General features: G+C 41.3%; 1 protein-coding gene across 4 annotated transcripts in view; it reads right to left on the bottom strand.

The window, feature by feature from the left end:
• Window positions 1-26,801, bottom strand: part of F13A1 (coagulation factor XIII A chain) — a 59,489-nt gene that overhangs the window by 15,293 nt on the left and 17,395 nt on the right. For all 4 annotated transcript variants that reach the window (XM_064703423.1, XM_064703426.1, XM_064703424.1 and 1 more), the window contains 6 exons: window positions 25,675-25,926; window positions 19,000-19,118; window positions 13,254-13,361; window positions 10,010-10,184; window positions 6,786-6,924; window positions 374-477 (listed from right to left, as the gene is read on the bottom strand). In XM_064703423.1, the coding sequence (XP_064559493.1) occupies window positions 374-477; window positions 6,786-6,924; window positions 10,010-10,184; window positions 13,254-13,361; window positions 19,000-19,118; window positions 25,675-25,926 (897 nt within the window). The remainder of the gene's footprint in view (window positions 1-373; window positions 478-6,785; window positions 6,925-10,009; window positions 10,185-13,253; window positions 13,362-18,999; window positions 19,119-25,674; window positions 25,927-26,801) is intronic.

Below are 26,801 nucleotides of genomic sequence, written 5' to 3'. Positions count from 1 at the left end.
TGCTTATTCATGCAGTTCAGTTAGGGCTGCATAAAGTAAAGGAAAATTAATCTGATCAGGCTCCTATATAGGTACTCTAAAATGTGAAAAGCCATCTTTGGCAACAGGATCACATCTCTTCAGGACCAAGCAGGACGTTTCTCATGAAGGATTTTGTGTCCCAGGGCATCATGAGCAGTGTTATAATAAGGACAAATTTAGTTTAGAGTTCAGAACAAATCAGGAGAAGGCCCTGAGGTGAGTGTGGTTATTTGGTTCAAGAAGTTGTCACTGGCCTTATGGTGCCACTGGCTCGGCTACCATCAGCTCATTGTTTGAAACAGAGATCCCAAACATTAGAATGTGAACTAAGGAGGACTTCAAGCAATATTACCATCACTGGTTTCTTGAGGTGTCCCATCAACAACCTGCCATCCTCCAAAGCCAACAGGAAGGTCAGGTCTGGTCATCCAAGCTTCGTTCCAGCAATGATAATTCCTTAGAAAAGAGATGGGACCAATATATTAAATTCTTGGAAACAAGCACACAGACCAAACAAATCCTGTGTATTTATGTCCTGGCATTGCTTCAATAACACCATTTGCCAATTCAGGGATAAAAATGTTGACTCTTTAAAGATAACAGATTTTTAGGTCTATAAGTTTGGTACCTAGCTGTTAAAATCTGAAAGCCACAATCCTTCCTTGTAGTTTCTTGACTGAAAGTTGAAGAAGGTTTTTTGATTCTTCTAATATGTTCTGAGTGTAAATGTCTCAGAAGATATGCCAGTGTTTGGAGACTGTTGGGGTATATGAAAAGCTACACAAACTAGAATTCCTTTCCAGACAGACACCTCCACTTCAATCTGCCTGCTAAAGCAAACTTTGAATCTTCAAGCCAATCAAAGATGGTCTGCTTTATAATTATTCAGACTGAAGCTTTGGCATCTCTTGTGAAGAGATTTGGGATCAACTCTGCAATGTACAGTGTGTAGTTTTGTTTTCATGGCTCAAAACAAGCATGCTTTACTGGCTTCTGTGTTGGTTGAGAAAAAGACTCTGCACAGCCTTTTGAAAACTATCTTCAATGTTGATTCCTTGTAAGTTTTTTCCCACTTGTGTCATGACAATGCATGATGTCAGACCTCCTAAAACACACATCTTTTCATAAAACCTACCTACAATCACTGTGGGCCAACTTGCATCTTTAGGGCTCAGGACAGTGACCTGAATTATAAAATTCTGAGAGTAGTTCATCTAGGTGCTCAGGGTTAAAATGCTCTCACTTGGCTGGATGCTCAGGAGAATTAAAAAAACAGCACAGCACCATCCCTGTCTGCCCTGGGCGTTTCAAAGATAAGCAGAAAGGATAGACAGATGTTGTAACTTCCGGCAATGCTACCAATGCTCAAGGGAGAGAACAAGCAAGAAAAAAAGATAATCTGGAAAGAAGGTCTTTCAGTAAAGACAGCAAAGTGTTTGAATTTCATTACTGCAAAAAATAAAAGAAGGAAAGAGTAGAGAAAGGGGCAATTTTGCTTGCAAATTATACATATCCTACAGCAGATCTGAATAAACTTACATCTGTGTAGCTGCTGATATAGCCTCTAGTACACGCAATGATATTAGCAACGAAAAGGGGGATTGTTAAACTCTGACCATTTCATTAATAATAGGTGAAAAACAGTATGGAGCAGAGTCAGAAGGATCTGAAGCTTGTCTAACAAGACATTTCAAAGTGGAAATGAAAGCTTGGATCAGGGCAAAACTTGTCAGTTAGGAGAGTTAATGAAGCAGCACTACAGAAAAAGGAATTATTCAAGGAAAATGACGCACACTTGGAGAATTTTTGATGCTGCTGAGTACTCCGCGCTGAATCATGCTCACAGAACTTTGCTGAGGGCTACCCGAGATTGGGGACACACTTCATGGAAGGTGGGTATTTGCAAACTGCTATGCCAACATATGAGAAAGACAATCCCTGCCCTGAAACCTTCACTGGTTCACTTTGAATCAAAGTTGGATGTCACTGGCTTTGCATTCTGCGAAAGAAGAACCTGAAGAGCAGGCAAAAGGAAAGGATGATAAAAACAAGGCTGGGAGTCGGGTAACTGTGGAAAATGGCAAATCCACTTCATTATTTAATTAGGTAACACAGTTTTTCTATATTTTCTTCTGTATTTGTCTTAGGGACAGGACCTTTGTTTCTGGTTTCTATTGCTGTAGTGCTGGACACAATAGGATGGCAATTTTTTTAGGTCTCCTGCCATGCAAATTAAAAACACACATAAGGATATTAAATCTGAATGGACAGAAAGACACTGCTTGTAGAGCAGTAAGCATTAAGAAAAGGAGGATGAGGGAAATATTTGCCTTTCTAAAGGTAGCAGAAACCTCACTATAGAAGTGAGCATAGCTGAGGAGCTGATTCCATGGCCATAATTTGTTGAACTGATTCTATAATTCTTGTATTCCACAGCAAGCCTGAGACATTAAAGAAAGCAAGAATGGCAATAGAGATCGATGTAGTGACCATAAAATATTTACAGAGATAATTACGGATAGACTAAACAAAGCAATGGGGAAATTAATAAAAGATGACCAGGCGGGTTTTATGCCTGGAAGACAATTCAAGAACTGTAGTTCGTATTGCTTATGGGACAGGCAGATGCTGGAAGCAGCTGCTGCCCTTTTATGAGCTAACAAGTTCAGGCATTGAGATTGAGAGGGACTGCTAAGGGTCAGGCACTGACAATATTGTTGAGAAATTAGAGCAAAGTGATCTGGGACTAAATGGGAGAGCAGAGGTCTCAGAAGGGCTTTCTCCACAGGCCTGGATATGGATGAACTCCTGTGGAGTTGGGTGACATCAGGAAAATTTCTGCTGAAATGCTGATGTTGATCTGCTTGGACCTCACAGTAGGAGTGAGTCTTGATTCCCATCCAAGAGAAATATTCTTTAAGTGTCTTTATATCATCATTAAGAAAGACAAGGAGAACAGACAGTACTGATGGCCTTAAATCCGGCCAGATTTATAAAAATAACTTTTTGCAAAGTTTGTGTAATTTTGTATATGAGTTTTGTTGGTGGTGGTGTTGTTTCCTATCCTGAGGAGAAGACAATCTTTAATAAAAATAAATAAATGTCAGATAACATTCAGAGGGAACCCCACACTCAGAGATTGATTGGACTAAAAATCCTGGCTCCAAGTATCCCTGAAGTCTGAGAGTATTTAAGACCTGAAGACAGATCAGCTCCAACAGTACAAGGCTAGAGTACAATAGAAATGATATATGAATAAAGAACAAGAGCTTTGCTTCCAGTTTGCAAGAGATTATAAATAAAAGTGAAAAATGCATTTTAAAAAATCATTATAAATACCTTGAGCTTGTCCTCTTAAAAAAAGAAATAAAAGAGGCATTAAAAATAAAATCAGGGTTAAGACACAAGTCATTAGGAGTCAGCATGTGGGCTACCAAGGAGTGTTACAGAGTAATGAAAAGAAAGGACACAGAGGAGAAATGAAAAGAGGTGTATATATTAAGTCATGCCCAAAGGGTTATGTGCACCATGTACTAATAAATGCACTGGGAGGATAAAAGGATGAACAAGGCAGTTAAAAAAGTTATCAAGCCAAGGAAAAGAAATGTAGGATAGAAGGATGAAATGTAAGTGTAAAATTGCATGTGGATTTCATTGAGACTAGGATGATTTTGGATTATTTTACCCTGTCCTAAAAGAATGCAGGAGAAAAGAGATTAAATTAAGAAGTCATGGGAAACAGCTGGGTAAAAGAGAGGGAAGTAAAAGGAAGTGTGAAAAATTGGTGGGATGTATTTAATAGATCAGGTTAGGAGAAGGAGAGAAGGGATGAGAGTGAAAATTGTAAAGTATAACAATGATCCATTGCTGGGTTTGTATGGATTGTGCACTGAGGCTCCCAGACACTGGCTCTTGTTTCACATGTTTTATAGGCAGAGGAGGTTTCAGAAGACTTCTCCTTTACAGTTCTCTGAGCCATAAAAGGACCGGCCCCATGAGACCTGCTGAGTCCTTCTGTCTCACCGACAGCAAGAAAAACTGCCCAAGGGTACTAACAGGAGGCAACAAGGCAAATAGCAGGACCACAGCTCTGGATCCCAGGAGAGTAGTCTTTAACATGTTTAAGGTCCTGCTTGGAAGAATCCCATGGGAGGCAGTTTTAAGTAGAAGATGGATGCACAAGAGCTGGATGTTTTTCAAGAGTCACCTCCTCCAGACTTAAGAATGGTCCATCCTTGTGTGCAGGAAATCAACCAAAAGTGGCACAAGTCCACAAGGCAGTCCCAATTAAACTCCAATTAAACATAAAAGAGAGGTGTTTAAGAAAGAGGGGCAGAGTGAGGACAGGTGACCAGGAGGAAAACAGAGCCACCCCCTGAGCATGCAGGCACAGGTACAGGAAAGCTAGAACAGGGCAAAAAAAGTATGTCAAGAAACATGAATAGCAGCAGGAAATGCAAGCAAATCAGTGTCAAAAGGAAGCCTATAGAACGTGGCTCTGCTGTTGAACACAGCAGGCAGCCTGGTGACAAATGATTAGGAGAAGGCATTCAATGTTTTCTCTACCTTGGTTTTTACTGCTAAGGTTTGCCCTCAGGAATCACAGCCCATGAAACCAGTGTGGAGGTTTGGAACATTGAAAACTAGACAAGTAACAAGACAGAGAACAGTTAAACAAACTGCGCACACACAAATCCAATGGATCTGATGGAAAATATGAGGTAATCCCATCAAAAATGCTGAGGGAGCTTGCCAATGTCACTGTAAGACCACTCATACCTATCTTCAAAAGATCATGGTAATTGGAGGAAGTTCCTGCAGACTGGAGGAAATTAAATATTGCTCTACTCTTCAAGAGAGTGAAGTATCCAGGGAGAGAGAGACTTGTCAGCTTCCCTTTGATCTCTAGGAAGTTTATAGAGAAAGTTCTTCTGGAAAACATTTCCAAACTCATTAAGGACTAGGTGATTGGCAGTAGTCAGCATGGATTTACAAGCAGCCAGCTGTGCCTGCCAAACCTGAGAGCCTTTTCTGATGAAACAAGTGACTGAAAGGACAAAGGGGAGACCACTGCATAGGGGTTGGTCCTTTTGACTTTAGTACCATTTCCTAGAACATCCTCACAGACAAACCTTTGAAGTGTAGACTAGACAAATGGATAGCAAGATACATTGAAAACTGGCTGAATTGCTGGGATCAGAGGGTTGTGATCAGAAGTGATTACCCCAGCTGAAACTCAGTCATTAGTTGTGTACCCCAGAGTTTGATACTGGGTCTGACACTGTTTAACAGCTTTATTATTACCTGGGTTACAAGATTACCTGTACCCTCAGCAAGTTTGCTAATAAAGAAACTGGAAGGAATAGCTGATACAACACAGACTGTACACAAGGAGAAACTAAGGCAGCTGGGACTGAAGATGGGAAGAATGGGTAGGATCTTATGATATGTATAAATTCCTGGTTAGGGAATTGAGGGAAAGAAGACAGAGCCAGACTCTTCTCAGTAGTCCAAGGACAGGACAAGAAGAAATGGGCACATACTGAAACACAGAAAAATCTGTGTGAAGATCAGGAAACACTTTTCTTACTGTGAAAATGGTTGAGCACTGGCACAAGTTTCCTAGAGAAGTGGTGGGGTGCCCATCCTTGGAGATACTCAAAGCCCAACTCTACACAGACCTGAGCAACCTTCTCTAGCTGATGGTGCTCTGAGCAGGAGGGTTGGGTGACTTCCAAGGGTCCCTTCTAGTCTCAACTACTCTGTCTTGTTGTGACACAAGCATCACATGTAAATGAACCTGCTTTCCTTAGATTTCCTCTTGAATATGGAAATCACATAAAAGATGTCACAGCAACAGGTTCAGTCACTTCCTCCACCACGTAGTGGGTTTATTACAGTTTTAATACAAAGACTTCCAGAGATTAAGTTATTAATGAAACATGTTGATGAGCTGCTATGCTAATGAGTTGAAGATCTCATTGACACAAGTCAGGTATATTAACATTGAGTAGGACAAGGATCTCCTGAATTTAGGAATGTAGAGGTCACATTCATTTCTTCACTCTGAGGAGGAGAGGCTTGAGGGCCAATATCCCACACAGAGCATATAATCAATATATGCTACACTTCTCCTGTCAGACAGAAGACAGTAAGAGTTTGAAGAGCCAGTTAGAGGGCTGCCTTCCTAAAAAGATTGCGGAAACTCCTCTTGGCCCTAGGGAGTTTCCTTTTTATAAATCTGGTGATAGCATTTCAGTATCTTTTCTGATACCTTGACTAGTTTCTTTTTCAGCTGAACAGGGTTTATTTTGGAAAGCACCCCTTTGCAACAATGACTGTGTGCACACAATGTGAAACAGCCTACAATATGGAAACTGGGCACAAGCATATCAAAAAGGGTGTTTTTACACAGATATTGGGGTACCCCTTGCACCTTGGCTCCAGAAGAATGGAAGTGCCCATCCTACCCTCTTCCATTTTTAGAAAAACTGATCCCTAAGGAGCATAAGCCCATTCCAGCTCTCCAGTGTGCTTAAATGAGCACTGTGTGGGAATATTAATAGCAGGATTCCCCAGGGGTTGCCTGTTTATACCACAAGTCTTCATATTAGTCAGCCTACCAACATTCTATTCATTCTGTTTCACATAAGCCAGCAGTGTTCTTCAATGCACAGAGAAATAAACACAATACAGGCACTGCCATCATGTTTTTTACTACTTTGATCATTGACACATTAAAGGCATTTTCCAGGAGGACTCACCACACAGAATCTTTTGTAAGTCTGGTGTCCACTTTTCCATCATCATCCAGAAAGAAGTCCATCCGTAAATTGGCATTGTTATCATGGGCAGAAGAATAGTTGGTAATGAGTCTTGCAGGTATCCCCAAGCATCTCAGAACTGTGACAAAGACAGAAGTGTGATGAGAAGGACAAATATGGAGACTGCGTTCATGGAAGACAGGGTGAGAGGACTGAAATAGTAATTACCAGAACAAAATGGGAAAATTCAGTCAAATCAACCCAAATAATTCCTTGCATCTGATTCATATTGCACATGCTAAATATTTGATTTGGTCTCAAAATTATGAGCATTAAAGACAAATACTGATACAAGGGTTATAACCGAAGCATCTGATTACCAGATGCTGATTACCAATAGTTTCAAAGCAGCTTTGCATAGTGACCACATGGTGGAATTTCAGGTCAAATCTGGGTGCAATGGGTCAGCTGCATGACCAAATGTGATACAAAAGAAGTTTGAGCTTGCAAGAGATACACAATACATTAGGTCTCTTAGCATCAGTAACTTGGGAGAATTATGGGACAATGGTGAAAAGGAAATTAATAGAAAGTATTAAGGAGTTTAAATTCCTTTTAAGGAGTTTTTATTTGGAGTTTTCCTGTTTGATGTCTGCTGTCAGACAAGATCTGGAGAGCACAAAGAATAAAGTAGAAAATTACTGTTAACAATGGGGAAAAGCTGCATTATTTGCAACAGAAATCACAAGGTTTGAGAATCTGAATAAAATGTGTTACATAATTCATATTGCCTGCCAAGTAACAGCATTTTGTTGTCAATAGTCCCTTCCTTCATTAAGGCCTTAAAAGCAGGATCACAAAAAAAGCCCCTAGCCCTCACTCTCACACCATCACAAAATAGCACTGATGACCCTTCTTACCATTTGACAAGGGGTAAATTTAGGAGATGTGGAAAAACTGTGGAAGTGCTACAGCTATATCTATAATCTGAAAAAGTGCACCAATAGGCTTCTGTGTTTGCTGTGCACTCTGGCAGATAAATAGGCACGGAGCACATTCCCGGGCTAGGGGAACGGGTCTGTGGGGTGACACATCATCTCAGCTACTCCAGATGACATACATTGTCTCAGCCAGGAAAAGGTCCTGGCTTTCAATTTAGGGGCCAACATGGTTCTGCAAGAAACAGACCGTGAGGGGTTTTTGGTGGTTGACAGGGTTTGTTTTGGTTTTTTAGGTTTTTGTTGTTGTTGTTGTTATTGTTTTGGGGTTTTTAAAAATCTTTTTTGTTGGGTTTTTTTTTCAGTTTTTTGGTTGGTTTTTTGGTGGTCGTGGTGGCGGTGGTTTTTGGTTTGGGGTGGATTTTTGGGGGGGTGGTTTGTTTTTGTTTCCTTAAGGGAAAAGGTTTTTATTGAAAATCCTATTTAAAAATAGTTCCAATACTGCAGAGCTGAACAGCCCTGCTGCTACTGCTGGGTTTTGTATATTCATTACTGTCACTACTGTGACTCCCAATAAAGTGTAACACTGCACATTCATTTCAAGTTCCTGGATGAAAAATTACCTGGATGCATCCAATACCATATGTACCTATTGATTAAACTTAATTCAAGTGCCCTCCCAGGCTTCCAGCACATGAGCCATCAGGGCTCATTGGAAATAATTTGTCTGACAATTTCAAGATTAATGACCATTTTTTGGAATGTTTTAGCATTTTTAACAGATGAGTATCTGGAGTGTACAATATAGTGACCTTGGAAAGCTGAACTGGTCACAATGATAAAACATTGACAGATGAGAGAGACTCAAAAACACCTCAAAACAACCCTGAGAGTTGCATGTGATTATTTGGACCTTCGCTGTCCCCTGTGCAGTGGTCAGCAGCTGTATGTGTCAGTGGCCATCATCAGATCAGCCAATACTGGACAATATTTGCATTTCATAATGCTCAACAAACTTTATACTTGCAATGCAAAGTGCCAGGTCTCTGACTTGACTAACTTAGTCAGCAAACCAAGGCAAGTTTTGCCCCAGATAAATATGCCTCTCCCTTTAACACAGCAGGCTCCAGGCTCTGCTGCATCGCCCCAGTTTCACAGGGGCCTGCAGGCAAATTACTGCGTAGTGGTGATTCAGGGCAAGTGTGGGGGGAAGGTGGGAGAAATGGTGTGTGTGTCTGTCTGTCTGTCACCTAGGGAAATCCAGAAAAGGCAATGGGCAGAGAAGACAAAGAGGCCCATGGAATCCACGGCAAGGAATTGCATCCATAAGAAACATTTGCATGAACTTTTTCCAACCCATAGTGTGAGGCTCAACATAACCAGGCAGTGATCACTCACAGCCCAGAAAGCCAACAGCATCCTGGGCTGCATCTAAAGCAGTGTGATCATCAGGGCAACGGAGGGGATTCTTTCCCTCTGCTCTGCTGAGACCCCACTCTGAGAGCTACCTCCAGCTCTGGGGTCCCCAGCATAGGAAGGACATGGACCTGTTGGAGCAACTCCATAGGAGGCCACAAAGTGTGTTCCTGTGCATTAGAAGATCATGTTGTTAGAAAGTGCTAGACAGTCAAAATATGGGACTAATCCAAGGCTGCTTTCCCCAGTGATTTTTATGACGTGCAACATTCTGCTTACTGCAACACTAGAACTCTAGTTTGACCAAATGTGTTTATACTTAACCTTGCAGTGCTAGACAATTCATAAAATAGGCCATCATTTATTTTCTCCATTCATGAACTCTACATAAAATGTTAATAGTGTTCAATTAACAGGTGCAGGGACAGTGTACCGCAATTTTCCTAGGACCAATACTCAGTAGGTAAGATTTGGCCTTTCTGGAGCAGAAACACTATCACATATGCCATATTGAGTATTTATTTAATCTTTCATGTCTAGAAACAAGCACTCTGTCTAAGAATTCGTGACAGAAATGTGGTCTGTGCTGAAGGACTCAACTCCTTTCACATAAACTTACCCTTATGAGTCACTGAGTACATTTCACTGAACCAATAAATAGTTAATAGATTTGTGTGGAAGAGCAGCTGACCTGAAGGACACACCACAGGCTTATTTAAAGACCATCTATTTCAGCCATGTATTTTTAAGTATCTCTACAATTTGCTCCTGAACAGCACAGAGCAAGGAAGTATTTTAGTTAGTTTTACCTAAAAACTCTGTTAAGCAAGAGCCGCATAGCAGCTTGGAGCTTTTCTCACTGACACCTACATGTGTTGAAGACACCAGCAAAAACCCAGCACTGGCCATATCGGACAGGTTGCTTAGAACTGTAGTACTCCAAGAGAATGTCCACACTTCCTGTCCAGGCTGAAGGTGCAACACCATAATCGTACGAATTGTTCCAGGATCCAGCAATCACACCGTCGTCATCCCTGGAGTTAATCTAAAATCAAAGGAAATGAGCATTAGAGATGTCAGAGACTGAATAACAAAAAATTCTTTAACTCAGCAAACCAAAAAGATGAGAAAGAGTGAATATAGCCAAGTTTAGGCTAGAAAGTAAGAGAGAAGTGTTTCATTATGAAGCTAGGAGTATAAGTAGGACAATCTTGTTAAGGGACATGGATTCTCCATCACTGAACAATTCTGAATGAAGGTCAAGCACTTAAAAATAATTCTGAAATTAAATCACCACACTGAGTATCCATGTTGCCAGTTAATAAGTTTTATTAACATTAAACATGTTTATTGTTGTGTATTTTTAATAAACATAATCAGTTATATATTGGTAAGCAAGTCTCAGAAATATTAAGCTGTATTCTTTCCATCATCTGTTTTTCTGTCCATATCGGCCCAGAGATTTTAATAAAATCACTCCTAATTTACACCAGATAGAGAAGAGAACCAGTCTACTCCTATTTTCAGAGTAGAAACTAATTTCTTAGGTCTGGCCCACGTGAAAACAAGAAGGAATTTGCTGTGTAAGTTTTCCTCTGGTAAGATTATACAAAGCAAACAGTTTTGCTGACTAATGGCTATACTGATAGGCATTAACGAGCAATACGTCTCCTAGCTGCAATTTGAACCAAACCAGTTGAGGCTGTGCAAAAAGCTCATTCACACTGTACCTTTTGATTATGCTAATGTGGAACAGCTACACGCCAGCCAAATAAATCACAATTCTCATTTAAAAGCTTTTGGCTGCATTAACTACTCTTTTATAATTAGAAAATCGACTTCCTGTGAACTCTAGGACTGAACTGAGATAAGTATTCAGAGTCATAACCAACAGGTTAAGAGGTTGTGCCCATCTCACCAGCATAGGAAACATGCCAAGGAAAGAATTACTTCAAGGACAGGACAACATGTTGATCTTCACTCTCTACTCTGACTGTAATGAGTGGAAGAAGAGAGGGACTCTACCTCTGCTGTGCCAGAAAGCCCCAGAAGGATTCCAGCATGGGGAGTGCATATCTTCAGGCAAGCCCAACTCTACCACATTTCAACTTGAGCAAGAATGAGGTTAAGTAACACAGGTGGGATTTCAGCATCTCTGGCCCACTTATTGAAATCCAGATTTCAATGACCAAACTCCCTACCCAGTTATGGCCCAATACTGCAGATCAGCCCTAAAGTCTACTGAATCACAGAATCACAGAAATTCTAGGTTGGAAGAGACCTTTAAGATCATTGAGTCCAACCCATGTTCTAACACCTCAACTAGATCATGGCACCAAGTGCCACATCCAGTCTTTTTTTAAACTTTTCGAGGGATGGTGACTCTACCACCTCCCTGGGTAGATGATTCCAGTATTTGACCACTCTTTCTGTAAAATACTTCCTCCTTAACTCTAGCCTGTATCTCCCTTGGCACAGCTTGAGACTGTGTCCTCTTGTTCTGTCTGTTGTTGCCTGGAGAAAGAGACCGACCCCCAGCTCACCACAGCCACCCTTCAGGAAGCTATAGAGAGTGATTAGGTCACCCCTGAGTCTCCTTTTGTCCAGGCTGAACAACCCCAGCTCCCTCAGTCGTTCTTCATACAGCTTGTGTTCCAAGCCCCTCACCAGCTTCGTTGCTCTCCTTTGGACACACTCAAGCATCTCAACGTCCCTCCTAAAGTGAGGGGCCCGGAACTGGACGCAATACTCCAGGTGAGGCCTCACCAGCGCTGAGTACAGGGGAAGAATGACCTCCCTGCTCCTGCTGGCCACACCGTTACTGAGTCCTGGATTTCCAATGGTGAACTCCTCCATTTCTCTAAAATGCTGAGTGGCTCAAAACCCAACTAAAGTTTATGAATCCAAGCCCTATTTGGATTCATAAACTTTGTTCAATTCTGTCCTGAGGACTTTCACAGTCCATACATGAGGGTATTTTGCATCTACTAGTTCAGGGATGAGGAAACCACATTTGATTCTTTCTTCTATCCAAAGGTCCAAAGCTGTATTTCTAATGTCAGGGGTGAAAGAACTAACTAAAATGTTAAAAGACAAAGCTAAGTAGAGATGTTCTCAATACTTCTTGCTCAAGCTATTCTATTTAACATGCAAGATTGAGAGGCTGGAGATTCCACTTCAATGTCTTCTAAGACAAAGACCTCATTTTCTTAAAGCCTGGGCAAATTCTATAACAAATGAATCATCTATCTCCAGCAGCCCTGTTTTGTGGACAGTCTATTTTAGTAGCTGGCTCAGGAGAACATCTAATTACTCTAGCTCAGTGACTAGAGTATTATTCTGGGAAGCAGAAAGCACCAATTCAGACCTCTCACAAGGCAAAAGAGAGGACTCAGCCTGTTTCTTCCACAACCTGGATGAGTCTAGTATCTTGAGTATTAGGGATAGGACTGCTCTTGCACCCATAGCATGATTCCTGGTGCCTGGCAGCTGGAAAGAATGGAGGTCCGGATAGTCTCCTCAGTTATTTTAGGTACTTTCATTCTGACTGGGGTATGTGGAACTCATGTTAAAGAGGACAGTTCCCACAGTGTTTTCCTCTGGGGCCAAAGCAGCCCACTTATATGACTGTTCTCAGCTGGATTAGGTCATTTGGGCCTTGGATCAGACAAAACAACATGCACCATTGCAGTGCTCTAAGACTCCATTGAGGTTGGTGCTGGAGTCCACATAAAGTCCTTCAGTTCCCCATCCAAAATTCCACCCATCATGCCACTGTATTATCCACAGCAGAAACTGCTTTCTCAATTATATTAGCTACTGGAAAATGAGCACATTTTCACATAAGAAACACTTATGCCTGGAGTGCAATGTCTAAAAGTGGCTTTCCCACCAGTGAGGCACAATTCTCAGGAAAAGGCAATAAGCCAACAGCAGTTGCTTGAACCTTAGTGGAGAGAAATAAAATGTTAGACTCCAGAATGGACAATTGTCAGAATGGACAACTGATCTGTTGTGTGTTGTAGACAGCATGTCAGGGCAAGAGGGCCAGTTAATTCAGCGCAGCTTTGATTTATGCGTCCTTTCTGAAACATATTAGTCATCCATTACATACCACTGCTGAGGCAACACGGCAGATTTTGACTGGGTTTCCACGACCAGAGAGCTCCAGTTCTGCCTTGTCCATCAGGAACAGGCAAGCATCCAGAACGTTTTCTTCAAACTAGATAAAAGAAAATAAAAGGGGACACAGGGGAAAAATTCACTCACTTTTTATTCTGGAAAGAACTGGCAAAGCTATTTTTCCCTGTTGTTGTAATTGCTGATCAGTTTCAAAATTAGCTGGTCACATCAAAGCTCTGTGTTTAACAATAGAAATTTTCTTCCGGAATAATCACCCATGTGTGGGAAAAAAAATAAAAATGTGAGAGTCTGTGAGGGAAGAGAGTGCAATTTTCAGTTCAATCTCAGTCCAGTTTCAAGGTTGAAATGACAACACAGACTTTGTGACAGGACATGAAATTTTAAGTGCTAACAAGTATATAATAGGAGGGTATATAATAATAACTACAAGAAGCTTGTCTACTTGCAAAGGACTTTATGTCCTTCATAGATTCCAGACCTGCTAATTCCAGGGCTTCTCTGACACAGCCAGTACACTGCTGAGAACTTGAACAATAAGGGGTTTGCCAGTGGTAATTTGAAGACACTTATCTTTCAAAGTTATTTTTTAAATCTGTTTAAAATTGACAAGCCAAAGGCTTATTATAAAGATTAATCCTGGTCTAAAAAATTTAGACATCAAAAGTACCAAATTACCTAAAGCAGTCTTCTTCAAAAACAGAGTGAAAAGGTACATTTTTTTTCAATCTAGCATGAACAAGCACAAGAATGAATTGAGGGCAGAGGTGTCTAAATAGACCAGAAGCCATTTGTCACAGAACTTGCCCTGCTATGTATTTCATTTTCCTCAGAAGAACTGCATAACAAAGGAAAATACCTCTGTCGCCTGGAAAATGGCAGTAGACAGGAAATGCACAATAATAAAACAAATACCTTCTAGATACACAAACTTATATTAACATTCAAGGCTGTGACAGAAACTTCATGGTGTTAGGTTTTATGTCCTATGCTTGCATCCTGAAAGGTATGATTCATGCTAATAGGATTTTTGCTCTCAAGCTGCTTCTAGAGCTGGATTGATTTCCTAACTCTCTATAGCCTGGCCTAGAGCTCCTTGGCAGATAAGGCCATCCTGAATTTTACCTCCTGAAGAAAGTGAGAAAGGTCCCAGATCAAACTGCTGCTTAGGCAGTCTGGGGAGAGGAGAATGAAGAGTGAGGTCAGAGAGCTGAAAAGGAAGGCCCAAAAAGGCCCTGTTGTATGGTGCTGATACAACAGGGAAGATGGGAGGGATAGAAGTGACATCCTAGACACTGACCTCTGGCATAAGCCAAGAAAGGGGAAGCACAATTATGTTTCACCATCTTCAGCCATTTCCTGGCCAATGGAAGTCCCTTGCTTCTGCCTTGAGGATACCACTGCCGTATGGATCCTTTTCAGCAAGCATCTTCCAAGGCAGCACACCTCTCTTATTATCACCCACACTTGCACTGAATTACTTTCTCTGGAGCAGATATTCGCTAGTGATCACTTTATAGTTGAGCAAAACTGAATTAATGGTGTTTGGGAATAGGGAAACAAGGATCAGTGTTTCTCAGAGACCTACTACTAGTATTTTGTCATTACTGGGAAGCTGAATAATTGCACATCCCAGTCCTCTCTACTGGGATGTGATGCAAATAATGTCGGGTCAATAACTGTGCTGTGGAGAACCTCTTTCCCAAGGAGAATCCTCACAACAGAAAATGTAAACTCTGGGCCCTTGAAGCTGTCATTCCAGGCTCAAATTCACTTTTCTTCGAGTCTGGCCCAACAATCTTTTACCAGGATCAAAATCTGCTATCTGCACTTCAATTAATCAGGCCTGGGTTAGATCAGTAAGAGGTTTACCCTGCAAATTAAACTTTTCTCATCTACATTTTATGAGACGCTGTCAATCTTGCCAGTGTATTCTTTCACAGAAAGAATAAAGAGGAAATAAATAGCTATCAGGGATGTTGCCTTCCACCTTAGCATTTACAAAGTGACATGAATGCTAGTGAAATAACTGGATCAACAGGGAAGAGAGGACAAGCTGCAAGGGCTACCTGGCTTACACTTTTGGAGTAGTGTAGGACGCAGAGTAGCCTTAATGCTAAGGCCAGTTTTACCCTTCTTGACTATTAAGGAATTTTAAAAATAATTAATCAAACTAAATCAGTTTTCTGCCCTCATTCTTGGCAAGAAAATTCTCCCTAGAGGGAAGTGGAATAGAAAAATAGCAGTTATAAGACTGAACATCTCTGAAATATCAGAGGAACTAGAGAAGTAGTAGGCAGGGCAGCTAGGATAGTTGGGTGAACCTGGTTCAGGCACAGTCCCTGTCTATTCCATTGAAGCTGAAATGAAAATATACCTTTTTCAGGAGGAAGGAACTTGGGTAAAACCACCTGGGAAAAAATGCAGGTGGAAAATAAGGCACGAGAAAGCACCCAGGTGAAGTGCACACAGACATGCCTTGTTTTATAGAGCAGCACATGTAGCTGTCCTGGGCATCCACCTGCATGCTAAACTGTTTCCAATAGATCATCTTCCATTAAAACCAGAGTAAAGAGGCTGTATCACTTTTTGCACTGCTTGACTTGAGGCTGTGTTTCTCACAATCAGTTGCAGGCAGATGTGATCTCATGTTGCCTGTGGTCTGACCTGACCAAATGCATGTGCTGTAGAATTACATGGGCACAGTTTTTTGGGTTTCCAGGCTCAAGCAGATCAATGTGTGGATTTGAGAGAAGCCATGATGGCAACAGAACTCTGTGTTCACTTGTTTTCTTTTCTGCTTCTCACAAAACCAAAAGTCAACATTAAATGATCGATATAGCATCCAACTTCTGACATTTTTCAGCTAGAGAATTCCTATGTGCCTAGATTTCTTCCAAACCCAAATTTCCCCTGGATCCTCCATGGAATTTTCTTAGTGACTGCCTTTTACACTTTCTTAGGAGGGATCACAGCCAGGTTACAAGGAACACCTCCGTCCTCATTCATTGCAGCCATGTTTCAGCTGTTCTGGGTTTTTCTCTTCCTCTGTCCACATTTCTTGCCTTTTTTTCCCTCGTGTTGATGCTTCTCGTTATAGACAACAGATTTGAAAACCATCTCCAACCAGTTTTGAACTCTATGCTCTTTTTTATGGGTTTTTTTATGGGTTAAAGCTTCCAGCTGTCATTGTCCTAAGTAATTTTTTAGCTTAAGAATATTACCATGCACTAGTCTATCTGCATTTTTGTATATGACCACGTACCTTTCACCTCTTTGACTCTGTGTGGCCTTGTGCTTCTGACTTACATGTTGTAAAGGGCTATATATCATAAATATAAAAAGCATAATTATATGATATATCTTAATATAGGCCTTTCTGCTAGTGCTTTTACTCACAGAAATACTGCTGTTTTTAACACCTAGGATTGCCAAAAATGTCTTTAATGGTTGGAAATGGACAGGGTAAGATCGGGAACACTCTCTCCTCCCTTTCACTGAAAGCAAGGGAACCGGAAGAACATTTTTCTGTTCCTTTGCAGATTGACATGTCTGTTAAACCCCCACAAAATTATTAATTCCATCAAAGCTCTTGGCTTGGGCCTGTTGAGATGCATCTGCCACACTCAGCTTTCACATGGGCAACCAATACCAAAAGATGCACCACAGCATAAGGTGAAAATCAGGTCCTCTGATTTCAACCAACACAGGAATTTCCATTTCCAAAGTACATGACAAAGGACTGTGGAATGGCCCTAACTTCCCAGGCAGAACTACCTCCTAGCAAAACCAAATAAATAATGCAGTTTCTCAAGGAAGGCTGGTATTTGTGTCAGGAAGATGCCAGAATCCCAGAATATAAACATCTCCGGCCAAGCCATCACAGGCCATAAATTTAACATCTTAGGACATAAATCCAGCAGCTGGTTTAGGCAGCATCTTCCACCCCAGCTGCTTATTCCCCTCTCTCCCTCCCCCTTACATCTGTCATGGAGTGAATCCCAAATCCAGGAATAGAGCAAACCCAGAAATTACCCAGGGGGGAAAAAAATCAAGGAGAGTCTTATTCAGCTAGATCAGCTCTCCAGTGTGAGTCACTGCATGGCTGCACAAGTGCTTGCAGGGGGAAAGAAGGGCCAGGAGGGGGCATTTTTGGTCAGCTTACATGCAAGCCCAGCTTTGGCCTCAGGAGCTGGCTCCACATCTCTTATATCAGAGGCACCAGCAGTTTATGGAATTTCTTCCCCACTCCTTATTTATGGGTTGTTTTTGTCTCAGTCAGGAAACCACTCAGCCCTTGCAAACAACGGCACTGACACAACCAAAGGAATGGTGCAGAGGCAGGAACTCCCTAATGCAGTGCTGCCACAGGGAAAAAAAGATTAAATTGTACCCTTAAATTAGGAAAAAAGAGAGATGTGAGTTCAAAGAGCTCTCCAGGGCAAGCACATTGGCAATCCATCCTGCTCAAGCTTTGAGGTGGTATTTAGCTGAGGGAGAAAAAGCAGGTTGTAAGGACCCTTCTGCAAGGCTGTGCTAGGGAGGTACCACAAAAACTGAATGGATCCATCACCACAGTAGTAAGGAAATACCTTCTTAATTATGCTGTTGTGAAAATCAACAGATGAGATGAGACAAATTGACCATGTCCAATATCTGTCTCTTGGAGCCCCTCTGAGTGACAGCTAGGATTATAGCTTTGCTTCAATTTCAGTTCTGCTCGGCAATGCCTTTTTCCCATTCTAACACAATAAATTAATTCTTCTATCCTGTGGGGATTTTTAGGCTGGGTAGCTCTTATGAGAAAGTTGAGGTAAAATAGGCAAGTAAAAAGTCTGTTTTAGTTTAGTTCTAAACTAAAAGAGGGTTGGTTTTGATTATGTATAAAGGAGAAGGTTTTTTCAATGATGGTGGTAAATTGCTGGAACAGGCTACCCAGAGAAGCTGTGGGTGGTCATCCATGGAAGTGTTCCAGGCCAGGCTGGACAGGAGTCTGAGCACCTGGTCTAATGGAAGGTGTTTGTGTCCATGGTGAGGTGGTGGAAACAGATGATCTTTAAAAATCCCTTCCAACTCAAATTATTCTATGATTCTGTGTTATTGAATGCACACCAATATCCCACTCCAGCCTAGTGGAGGGTGTCTTCCCCAGACTGCAAGAGACCACTGGAGACTGATGATATCAAGCTCAGGCAGAAAAGGGAGAGAGAATTTAGAACTTTGGAATTAAACACTACTTTGTCATGGGAACCTTGTGACTATCTGATCCCCAAAAATAACAAAATTATTTCCACCTAGTTGCTAAAGCTAAAAAGAAAAGTCAAAAAGCAATACAACCTGTTGTCAAAAAATGAAAAAAAGCCAAACAAACAACTCTACCTTTCATAAATTGATTTGATCCTGAAGCAGCAATAATGCAGCAGCAGAAATACCTCTGCCCTGTGGAAACCTCAGCTAATGATTATAACTTCCAACAGGCAGCCTCTTAGTATCTGAAATATGCCCCTGAAACAAGGTCTTTAAATATCAGCTATTATAATATTGCTTTACTGGATTAGGCATACACCCACTTCATGCAATTTTAAAATGATACCCCTTATCTTTCTGAAGGAGAAACCAATAATGCATTCCAGAGCCCACAGTCTCAGCCACAGTCTGGTGTCAATTAAACTCATTTGCTGTCCTACTGGGAGCATCCAGAGGAGATCTAAACAGCTCACCTGCCCGTAACTCCAGCTTCTTGATTTTACATCTTCAGCGTTTCCATGGAATACAATACCAACATCATTCAGGACATATTCTTCCCTTTCTTTCTCGTCATCCAGGTACACAGCATCCACTGCATTAGTTTCCCAAAAATAAATATTAGTACAAGTGCCTAATTTTCACATAGGACCGATAAAACATCTTAGCATATCATACATTCATCTTTGGTGAAAAGTACCGCTCTTGCATCAAACAAAGCATTACTTGCTTCAACAGAGTACAAGGATAAGGAGGTGGTCATCCTAGTTAGGAATATGATATACAACTTAAAAACATGCAAGATGGAAAAGTGCTGGCAACTCCTGTCCGTATTCTCAGGGTTCTGTAAAGTATGATTAAAATGTCACATCTCGTCAAGAATTTTATGATTAGTGTGTACAACTAATTTAAAAGTTGGAGCACCATGATGCAATTCTGCATCTATATAAACAGATCAAAGAACAATTTCAAACCTATTAATGTTAATGGAAAACAGCTCAGGTCAAGAGATCTAAAGAAAAATCTGTAGTGCATTAAAAAAATTGGAATACAGTTTTTCTAACATATTAAAAGAAAGGTTTGGTTGCCTTTTCTGTGCATTACTTATTGACTGGAACATCCTTTCCCCACATAGCTTGACTGATCAGGTAATATGAGGAGAAATTCATATTCACAAGTGTCTAAGTGAGACCTAGAAGTAATTGCAAGAGGTCTTTATCAAAACATATACAAAAGGTACATTCTAGACTAGACTTATATCAAAAATCAAGAGCATATGCATACATACTTGACTTGCAAATATAATTTACATGTGTAAATAACTCATTATTTACGTTCATAAGGAACCCTGAATGACAGGAAACAATTCAGACATTCACAGAGAAGTATGAAGCAGGCTGCAATGCTGAGATTCTAGAATAGTTAAAGATTTCTTTCTTGTACCAATGCTTGTATTTTGAGAGTAAAAGATACACGTTAACAATTAATACCAGGGAAATGAATTAATTTGAAGTAATCAGTACTGTGGTTCCAGATAGGAAATTAAAGGAAATTTCCAACAGCTTGATATGAGCAAGTACAAAACTACACTCAGTACTGTCATAGTAGATTTCTTCAGCACTCCATTACAAATTACTAGAGGATCATTTAACTTTTAAAAGCCTATTGATTTGCTCTGTTTTGTTGAAATGCAAATCAGATTTGCACTTTCGTGTAAACCTCATCCTCAAAAGCTTCTTCATTTCTCCATGAATCTGCAATTTGGCCAAAAAGAAGCTAAAACCTGAGCCCACAAAACAAACAAACAAATTAAAAAAAAATTAAAATTTAAAAAATTAATTTAAAATAAAATAAAAAATTTAAATTAAAACAAAAATTAAAAATACATTTAAAAATAAAAAATATTAAATTTTAAAAATTTAAAAATTTTAAAAATAAAATAAATTGAAATTAAATTTTTTAAATTTTAAAATAACTTTAAAAATTTAGAAAATAAAAAATAAATAAAAATAATTACAAATAATTTTTTTAAATTATGATGACTGATGACTACGTACAACTTGGAGCAAGCAGAGGAACAGCAGGTTCCATGGAGTTTTACCTAAAGTAGACAGGTCTGAGACCCACTCTTGTTATTTGGCAGGGTGATATTCACCTGCCTTCTAAAGGCAGGGCCACTAAGAAGTTTGTAAGCTTTTCAGTACCCGTGACCTAGGGTAGTGAAAAGCTGCAGCCGTGTACAAAGTGGATGATCATAGGTTTGCTATATTCAGAGACTACAAGGTGAAAGAGTGTTCAAACTTGACAGTGAATGAAAAGGCTGCAGCCATTTCTGCAAGCAGGGACTCTCATACACTTATGAAACTGTATATTACATGATTTTTTTGTGGTCCAACAAATTCTGTATAACATCCCACTAAAAATATGGCAGGTGTTATAGATCATGTAGGCTCTGTTTCATTAGGCTGGATTTGCCTGATTTGCTCATTGAACGATTATCTGCATTCTCTCACTGAGCACTGGATTTTATTAAAGTCTGTTCATACAAATAGTACATAGAGTTCATTTAAAGAAGGAGAATTCACACCTTCTTCTGTGCAGTTACACATTCAGTGAAGTGTGTGCATATGCCTTCTTGACAGCTGTTGTTTTCTTTTGGGGATTAAAAATATCAACATTGATCTTGCTGGTATCAATTGAGATGCTTATGTTATTTTGAGACTGCATGATCTTTGCTAAATCAGATGAAAATTGATTAACTTCTCTGTCGATTATTTTAAATATTTGTGTTTTTGATAAGGTAAAAAGGTCTTTTGTGTTTTATAGGGAAGCCAGCTGCTTTGATTTTTGACAGCTTTCACTGCCCTTGAGACTGTTTAGAAAAAAATATGAGGCATTTGTGACTACTTTGATGCTAAGCATGCTCTACATAATGCAACTCCTAATTATTTTGTGCAAGTGGAGGCTCACATCTGACAAACAGAAGAATTCCACAGAAATGTGCTGGGTTTGTTTGCTCTTTTTCTCTAGCAGTTCAGAGGTTTTTTTACTCACTTTTATCCTGGGAATTTACCGAGACACCAGCAATGCTACAAAGAAGCAAATTAGCTTCCATACTACTCTGTTTGAAGTTGGGAAAGGTGAAAATACACTTCACGTGAAGACAGCACTGCAGGTGAGGAATCCCTTGCTAAAGACATGAGGAGTGCAGAGTAACCCTTTATATTTGGGAAAGGGAATGAGTTATACTCTGCATGGAGAGACCCCAACCCCAGCACAGCCACCCTGTGGTGCTGGAAAAGCCATTTCTTCATGCAGACAGTGACAGCTGAACGCAGCAGCACCAGCAGACAGGTGGAAGTGGAAGCAGCAGGCTTGCCCTGAGCTCCCAGCCTCCCTTCAGTGTGCTCCTGAGGGAATCCAGGAATGTGAGGCTGGGCCTCAACTGGAACCCGCAGGGCTCGTGTTGGGAAGAGGATGGTGCTGTGACAAACTCCAAGCTGCAAGAGGTCAATGCAGTTATCTACAAAAAACAGTCTACCCAGGATCAAGGTCAGTATGCTGCCTTGAATAGTGCTAGTACTTGCCTACATTAATGTAGCAGAAGGATGAAGCTCTGTGTGAATTTTGCCCATGTGGAATCTATGGCAAAAGCAATCAAATTTAAGATTTACCCATAAAAGTAATAAAATGTTATTGGGCCAGATTTGGATGACTGGTAACATGTGAGATGAGTCCAGAGTCAACCACATGTTACTAATCCTCAAACTGTATTAGAACATTTAAGCAGAAGAAATATGCAGCTGACCCAATAAAGCTGCAGTATATTTAAATTGTTTAAATGTAATCCACTTGCATGAGGCTTGGGTAAGCAAAATGCACACCTCGGCCCACAAGGTTTGCAACTTACTCAGATACACTGTGCACCTCCACCTGTGAGAGAGTCACAGAAGTCAGCACAAGGTCTTTTCCTGATAAGCACTTAATACTCCCCAGCAGAAAGTTGCAAGGACTCAGCACCTGCTTGGAAAGAGCTCGCAGCTCCTTGGAAAGAGCTCACAGTATCCAGATCAAAGGAGTTCTTCTCCGCTTTCATGTAGTCTGATATTGCCAAGAGTTTAGTTAAATTCCAAAAAGTTATCCTTAACTACTTGCCATTTGTATCTTCTGTTCCAGAACTGAAGAGAGCTCTGCATGCCTAAAAGCACATCTGTTTTATCCAGCGATGTCGTCTGGCTGTAGAAAGGATGCTGTCTCTCCTCATAGACTTTGCCTTGCTTATTAAGTAATTAAAACTTCACCTGAGTAACTGAAATCTCAATCTACAAGTTAGCTGAATTCCCAGATGTTTGGGACTGGTGTATATAATTTTGGAGAACCTGGCCCTGTGTCTTTAAAGCATTCTTTGTTATCAGTCTTAAATATAGCTAAAGGGATTAAAATATATAAAAGCATATGATGATTCTGGAAGCAAAGTACTCTGTAGTTTGACTGGTAAAGTATTCAAACTTCTTCTGAAGCAGCAGGACAAGAAAAACAACCCTGCCTGGGAAAATATGTCAAAACTGAACTATAGTGAGAAAAGGAGTAATAAGAAAGGGCACAAATGCCTCTGTCTCAAAGAAAAGCTCATACTGACATATTGATGCTCCTCCGAGATGATGGGTCGGAAAGCTGCACCAGGCTCTAGAGCCGACACTCTGCTCCCTGCTATAACAATCCCCATTCATTCCTGGCATCACTCTCCTCTCTTTTTAATGAGGCTTTTCACTCAGACTTTTCTGCTTAGCTATTAAACCAGCAAACAAGCCTAGAAGATTTTCAAACTATTGTTTTCTCTGCACTTTAACAGCCTCAGTTTTTCTACCCTTTTGTCATTCCACTGAAAAATCTTTTCCAGCCAGGGGATAAAGCATGAAGAAACAGTCCTTGATTTTCTAAAAAAGGAGAGGAGGGAAAGACAGATATAGGAGCCAATTACCCAAACTACCTAGGAGTAAAAGAGGAACAAGAAATGAGGATATATCCAAATCCAAATTAAACAAGCAGGAAATGAAAACCACAGTATTCAGCAAGGGACAGGACCTGAAGCCATTGAGACACACCTGAAAATGTAAGCTGCAGAGGGAAATGTGGTCCCCAAGTTGCTTGCCCTGGCTCTAGGGTCACACAACATGTCTTTGCTGTACAGAAAATATTTTTGCTTTCCTAAGGCAGACTTTTTCCATCAGCCTTGAGGATGCCTGCCACTGGAGGCAACTGCTGCATGTCTTGCTCCCTGTGAGTTTACTCCCGTGTTGTGGTTTTTAATCTTGCTGGCTTTTGGACTCATTCAGCTCAGGTGTGAGGGAGGGAGGGCACAGGCGAGCAAAGTGTCTGTATACCATGAATAATGGTGGACCAGTCTGCATGTAGAATTGCTGGGCAAGGAGGTGTGAAGTAGGGATCGATTTTTCCTTTTTCCCTCTGACTAACACCTCACATCAGCCTGTGTGGTCCCAGGCACATCACAGTGGGGTAGGCAACCCCCCCACATCACATCTTTTCTCCACATTAGGACAGCATGCAGCCCTGGCTGGTTGTCTGCTAAACACAAGGTAAACTGAGGCAGTTTAAGAAGATTTTCCCTGGGGTTTATACCTTTCCAAAGACGAGCTGAGCCTCTGCAGCATCACTGTGCTGGCTGTTACAACATACAGGACTAAAACCAAGTAGTGCTCTACCTTTAGGCAGAGCTTTCTGCCTTCCGTGGCTGAAGCTGTGAGTCTGATCATGCCAAAACAAACATTGAGAAGTTTTATCTGCTCACAGTTGATCATAGCTTTGGCAAAGTTTCCTCTCTTTCTGTTGCCCACCCTCCAGAACAAACTGTTAGCACACTGCTCTGAGGTACCTTACAATGATTTTAGAAGTATCTCACAGTGTGGCAGGGCCTTCAGCCCTGCCCTTCCCTCCTATTCCCACTTAACTAACTCCTCTTTATTCAGCATTAATCTATATCTTCTTAAATAATGCATAAGCTAATCATTGCTTATATTCCCTTGGACTAGGGGCAAGTAATGAACCCAGCACAAATCATTCCATGTACTGACAGCAGTGCAGCTGAATAATGGGCTCTACTAATAATGCTAAACTTACTTGTCACTTGGTAGGAGGGCCCTTCTTTGGTACAGGATTATTTGATGCAAATACTGTGGTAAAAAAAATGGAAAGATGAAGGAAGGGTAGCAGGAAAATATTGAAGGTAGCTGGTGACCTAAATATACTGCAATACATGTGATTTGGAGCTTTGCATGTGTCGGAAGCTAAGACAGTGCTACAGCCTGTCAGAAGGCAGAGCCAAACCTCTCTGGTCCTCCTTGCCCTCTCCTGAAAGCCAGACACAGAGTTCATTGGGTAAAATACAACCCTGACAGCATAAAGCTTAATTTCTTCCAAGGATCCCGAGAGATTAAAAAAAAAAATAATTTTTCTTCAACCCACTGTATTATAAAAAAAAGGCTCATTTGCAAAATGTTTTGTTCCTCAGAGAGGGCACCGTTGCTAATTAGTCACCACTAAAAGGGAAGTTATAAGGGCAAATGTCATGTAGCAGCAGGAAGGCACCACCAGTGATGCCACAGCGAGCTGACTCCACCCAACTGTGCAGCTCCCATTAAATTCCCACAATATTTTGACTTCAGATGTTGAATCGCAAATGTGGCAATTAGCAATGTAAGACAACAGAGTATGTGAAGCCACCACATCCTGCCCCACAACAAATCCTGGAAAAAATTATGCTTATATTGACTTGTTTAAGGCGCACATAGGCAAACTGGAGACTCTCGGTGTTGCCTATTCAAGTCGGAGTAAAGCCTTAGGGTGTGTTTACTATGAGAAATGGAGCCTGAGCTGGCAAACACAGGCTTGGCCTCATAAAACTGCAGTTTAGACAAAATGAAGTAATTGGTTTCCAGCACAGAACCCTGCTCACACAGGGCTATTCCCCAGCCTGAAAGACTTGACCTTTGGCAAGAATTCCTGTAAATTTTCCAGACCCAAACTGACACGTCTCCAACCTCCTTGGTACCATTGCCCCATTCCTGGACCAACCCACCTAAAAGCTGATGAGCCCAGCAGCACAAAGTGCAAGCCTTTGAGCAGGTACTTACGCTGGCACCAGGGATTGAACAAGATGTACGTGTCGGTCGCTGAATTCCTGCGTGTCCGAAGGATGCCATAGGGAGTCAAGACAGCAACATAAAAGCGAAACTTGCCAATGATGCAGGTGGCAGAAGACATGATGGACAGCCGAATGGAGTTGTTTTCCCTGTGGATAACCTTTGCTCCCCACTGACCAGGTTTTAGTGCACCGCCTACTGGAATTGGGATGTAGGTGCCTTTGTTTTGCTGTGGGTAGCGACCTGGAGTGAGAAGTGAAGACAGTTTTTAAATTTTCTAGTAGTCCTCTGTCTTTTTGTTTTATTTTCAATGGAGGTGACAGGTTTTAGTGGGCAAAAAGAGCCTACTCTCTCATTGCCCCTCACAGGGCCTGGTAACTTGAAAAATAGTTGCAACAGCTCCCTGCAGGCGGCCTGTCCCCACACCCCACCCACCTCTCTCCAGCAGGCTCCAGTCTCACTGGCTTGAGCACTGCTAGAGCATAGATAGCCCTGCCAGCATGAGAAGGGGCTGTCCAGGCCTTTCTTGCTCACCATTGTTTATCCTAGTGCAGCAAGCTGCACTTCAGCTTGCTCCTTGCCTTGGTGTCAACAACACCAGCTAGACTGTTGGTAAGTTTAGGAGTTTAGGTGAGAGCCCTTCCCCAGTTCAGATGCACCCACCACCCTTGTTGCTAGCACACAAGTGCCCTCTGAGGCACAGACATCAGCTTTGGGGCTCTTTAGCAGAGCAGAGCCCTGTTCTTCTCTGCACTACTGCACTGCCAAGCGGAGGCCAAGAGCTCTTTCATGAAGTCCACACGGATGGAGGAAACACAAATGAGTCCATATGCAGATATGCAGTGCTCGGTTCCCTCCGAGCATCCACTCCTCAGGTGGTTTAGATTCTGGATGCCCAGAATATAAACCACCACACTGGGGCTGAATCACCAAACTTTCTCTGCCAGAAATGGGTCCCAAAGTATGACACGCCTCCAAAGTACCTCACGTGAGAGTCTGCCTCATAGTAAGACAAATCACACCCCAGAGGAGCTTATTTTACTCCGCCAACTCTAAAAACAGCTAGATGGATAGGCTACATGTAAACATGCTCAGTGCCAGGATTCAAAGTTGTGTGA

Source organism: Zonotrichia leucophrys, chromosome 2 (assembly GCF_028769735.1).
Source record: "Zonotrichia leucophrys gambelii isolate GWCS_2022_RI chromosome 2, RI_Zleu_2.0, whole genome shotgun sequence".
NCBI lineage: Eukaryota > Metazoa > Chordata > Aves > Passeriformes > Passerellidae > Zonotrichia > Zonotrichia leucophrys.
The sequence above is the reverse complement of the archived record's forward strand: the minus strand, read 5'-3'. Positions and strand labels throughout refer to the sequence as shown.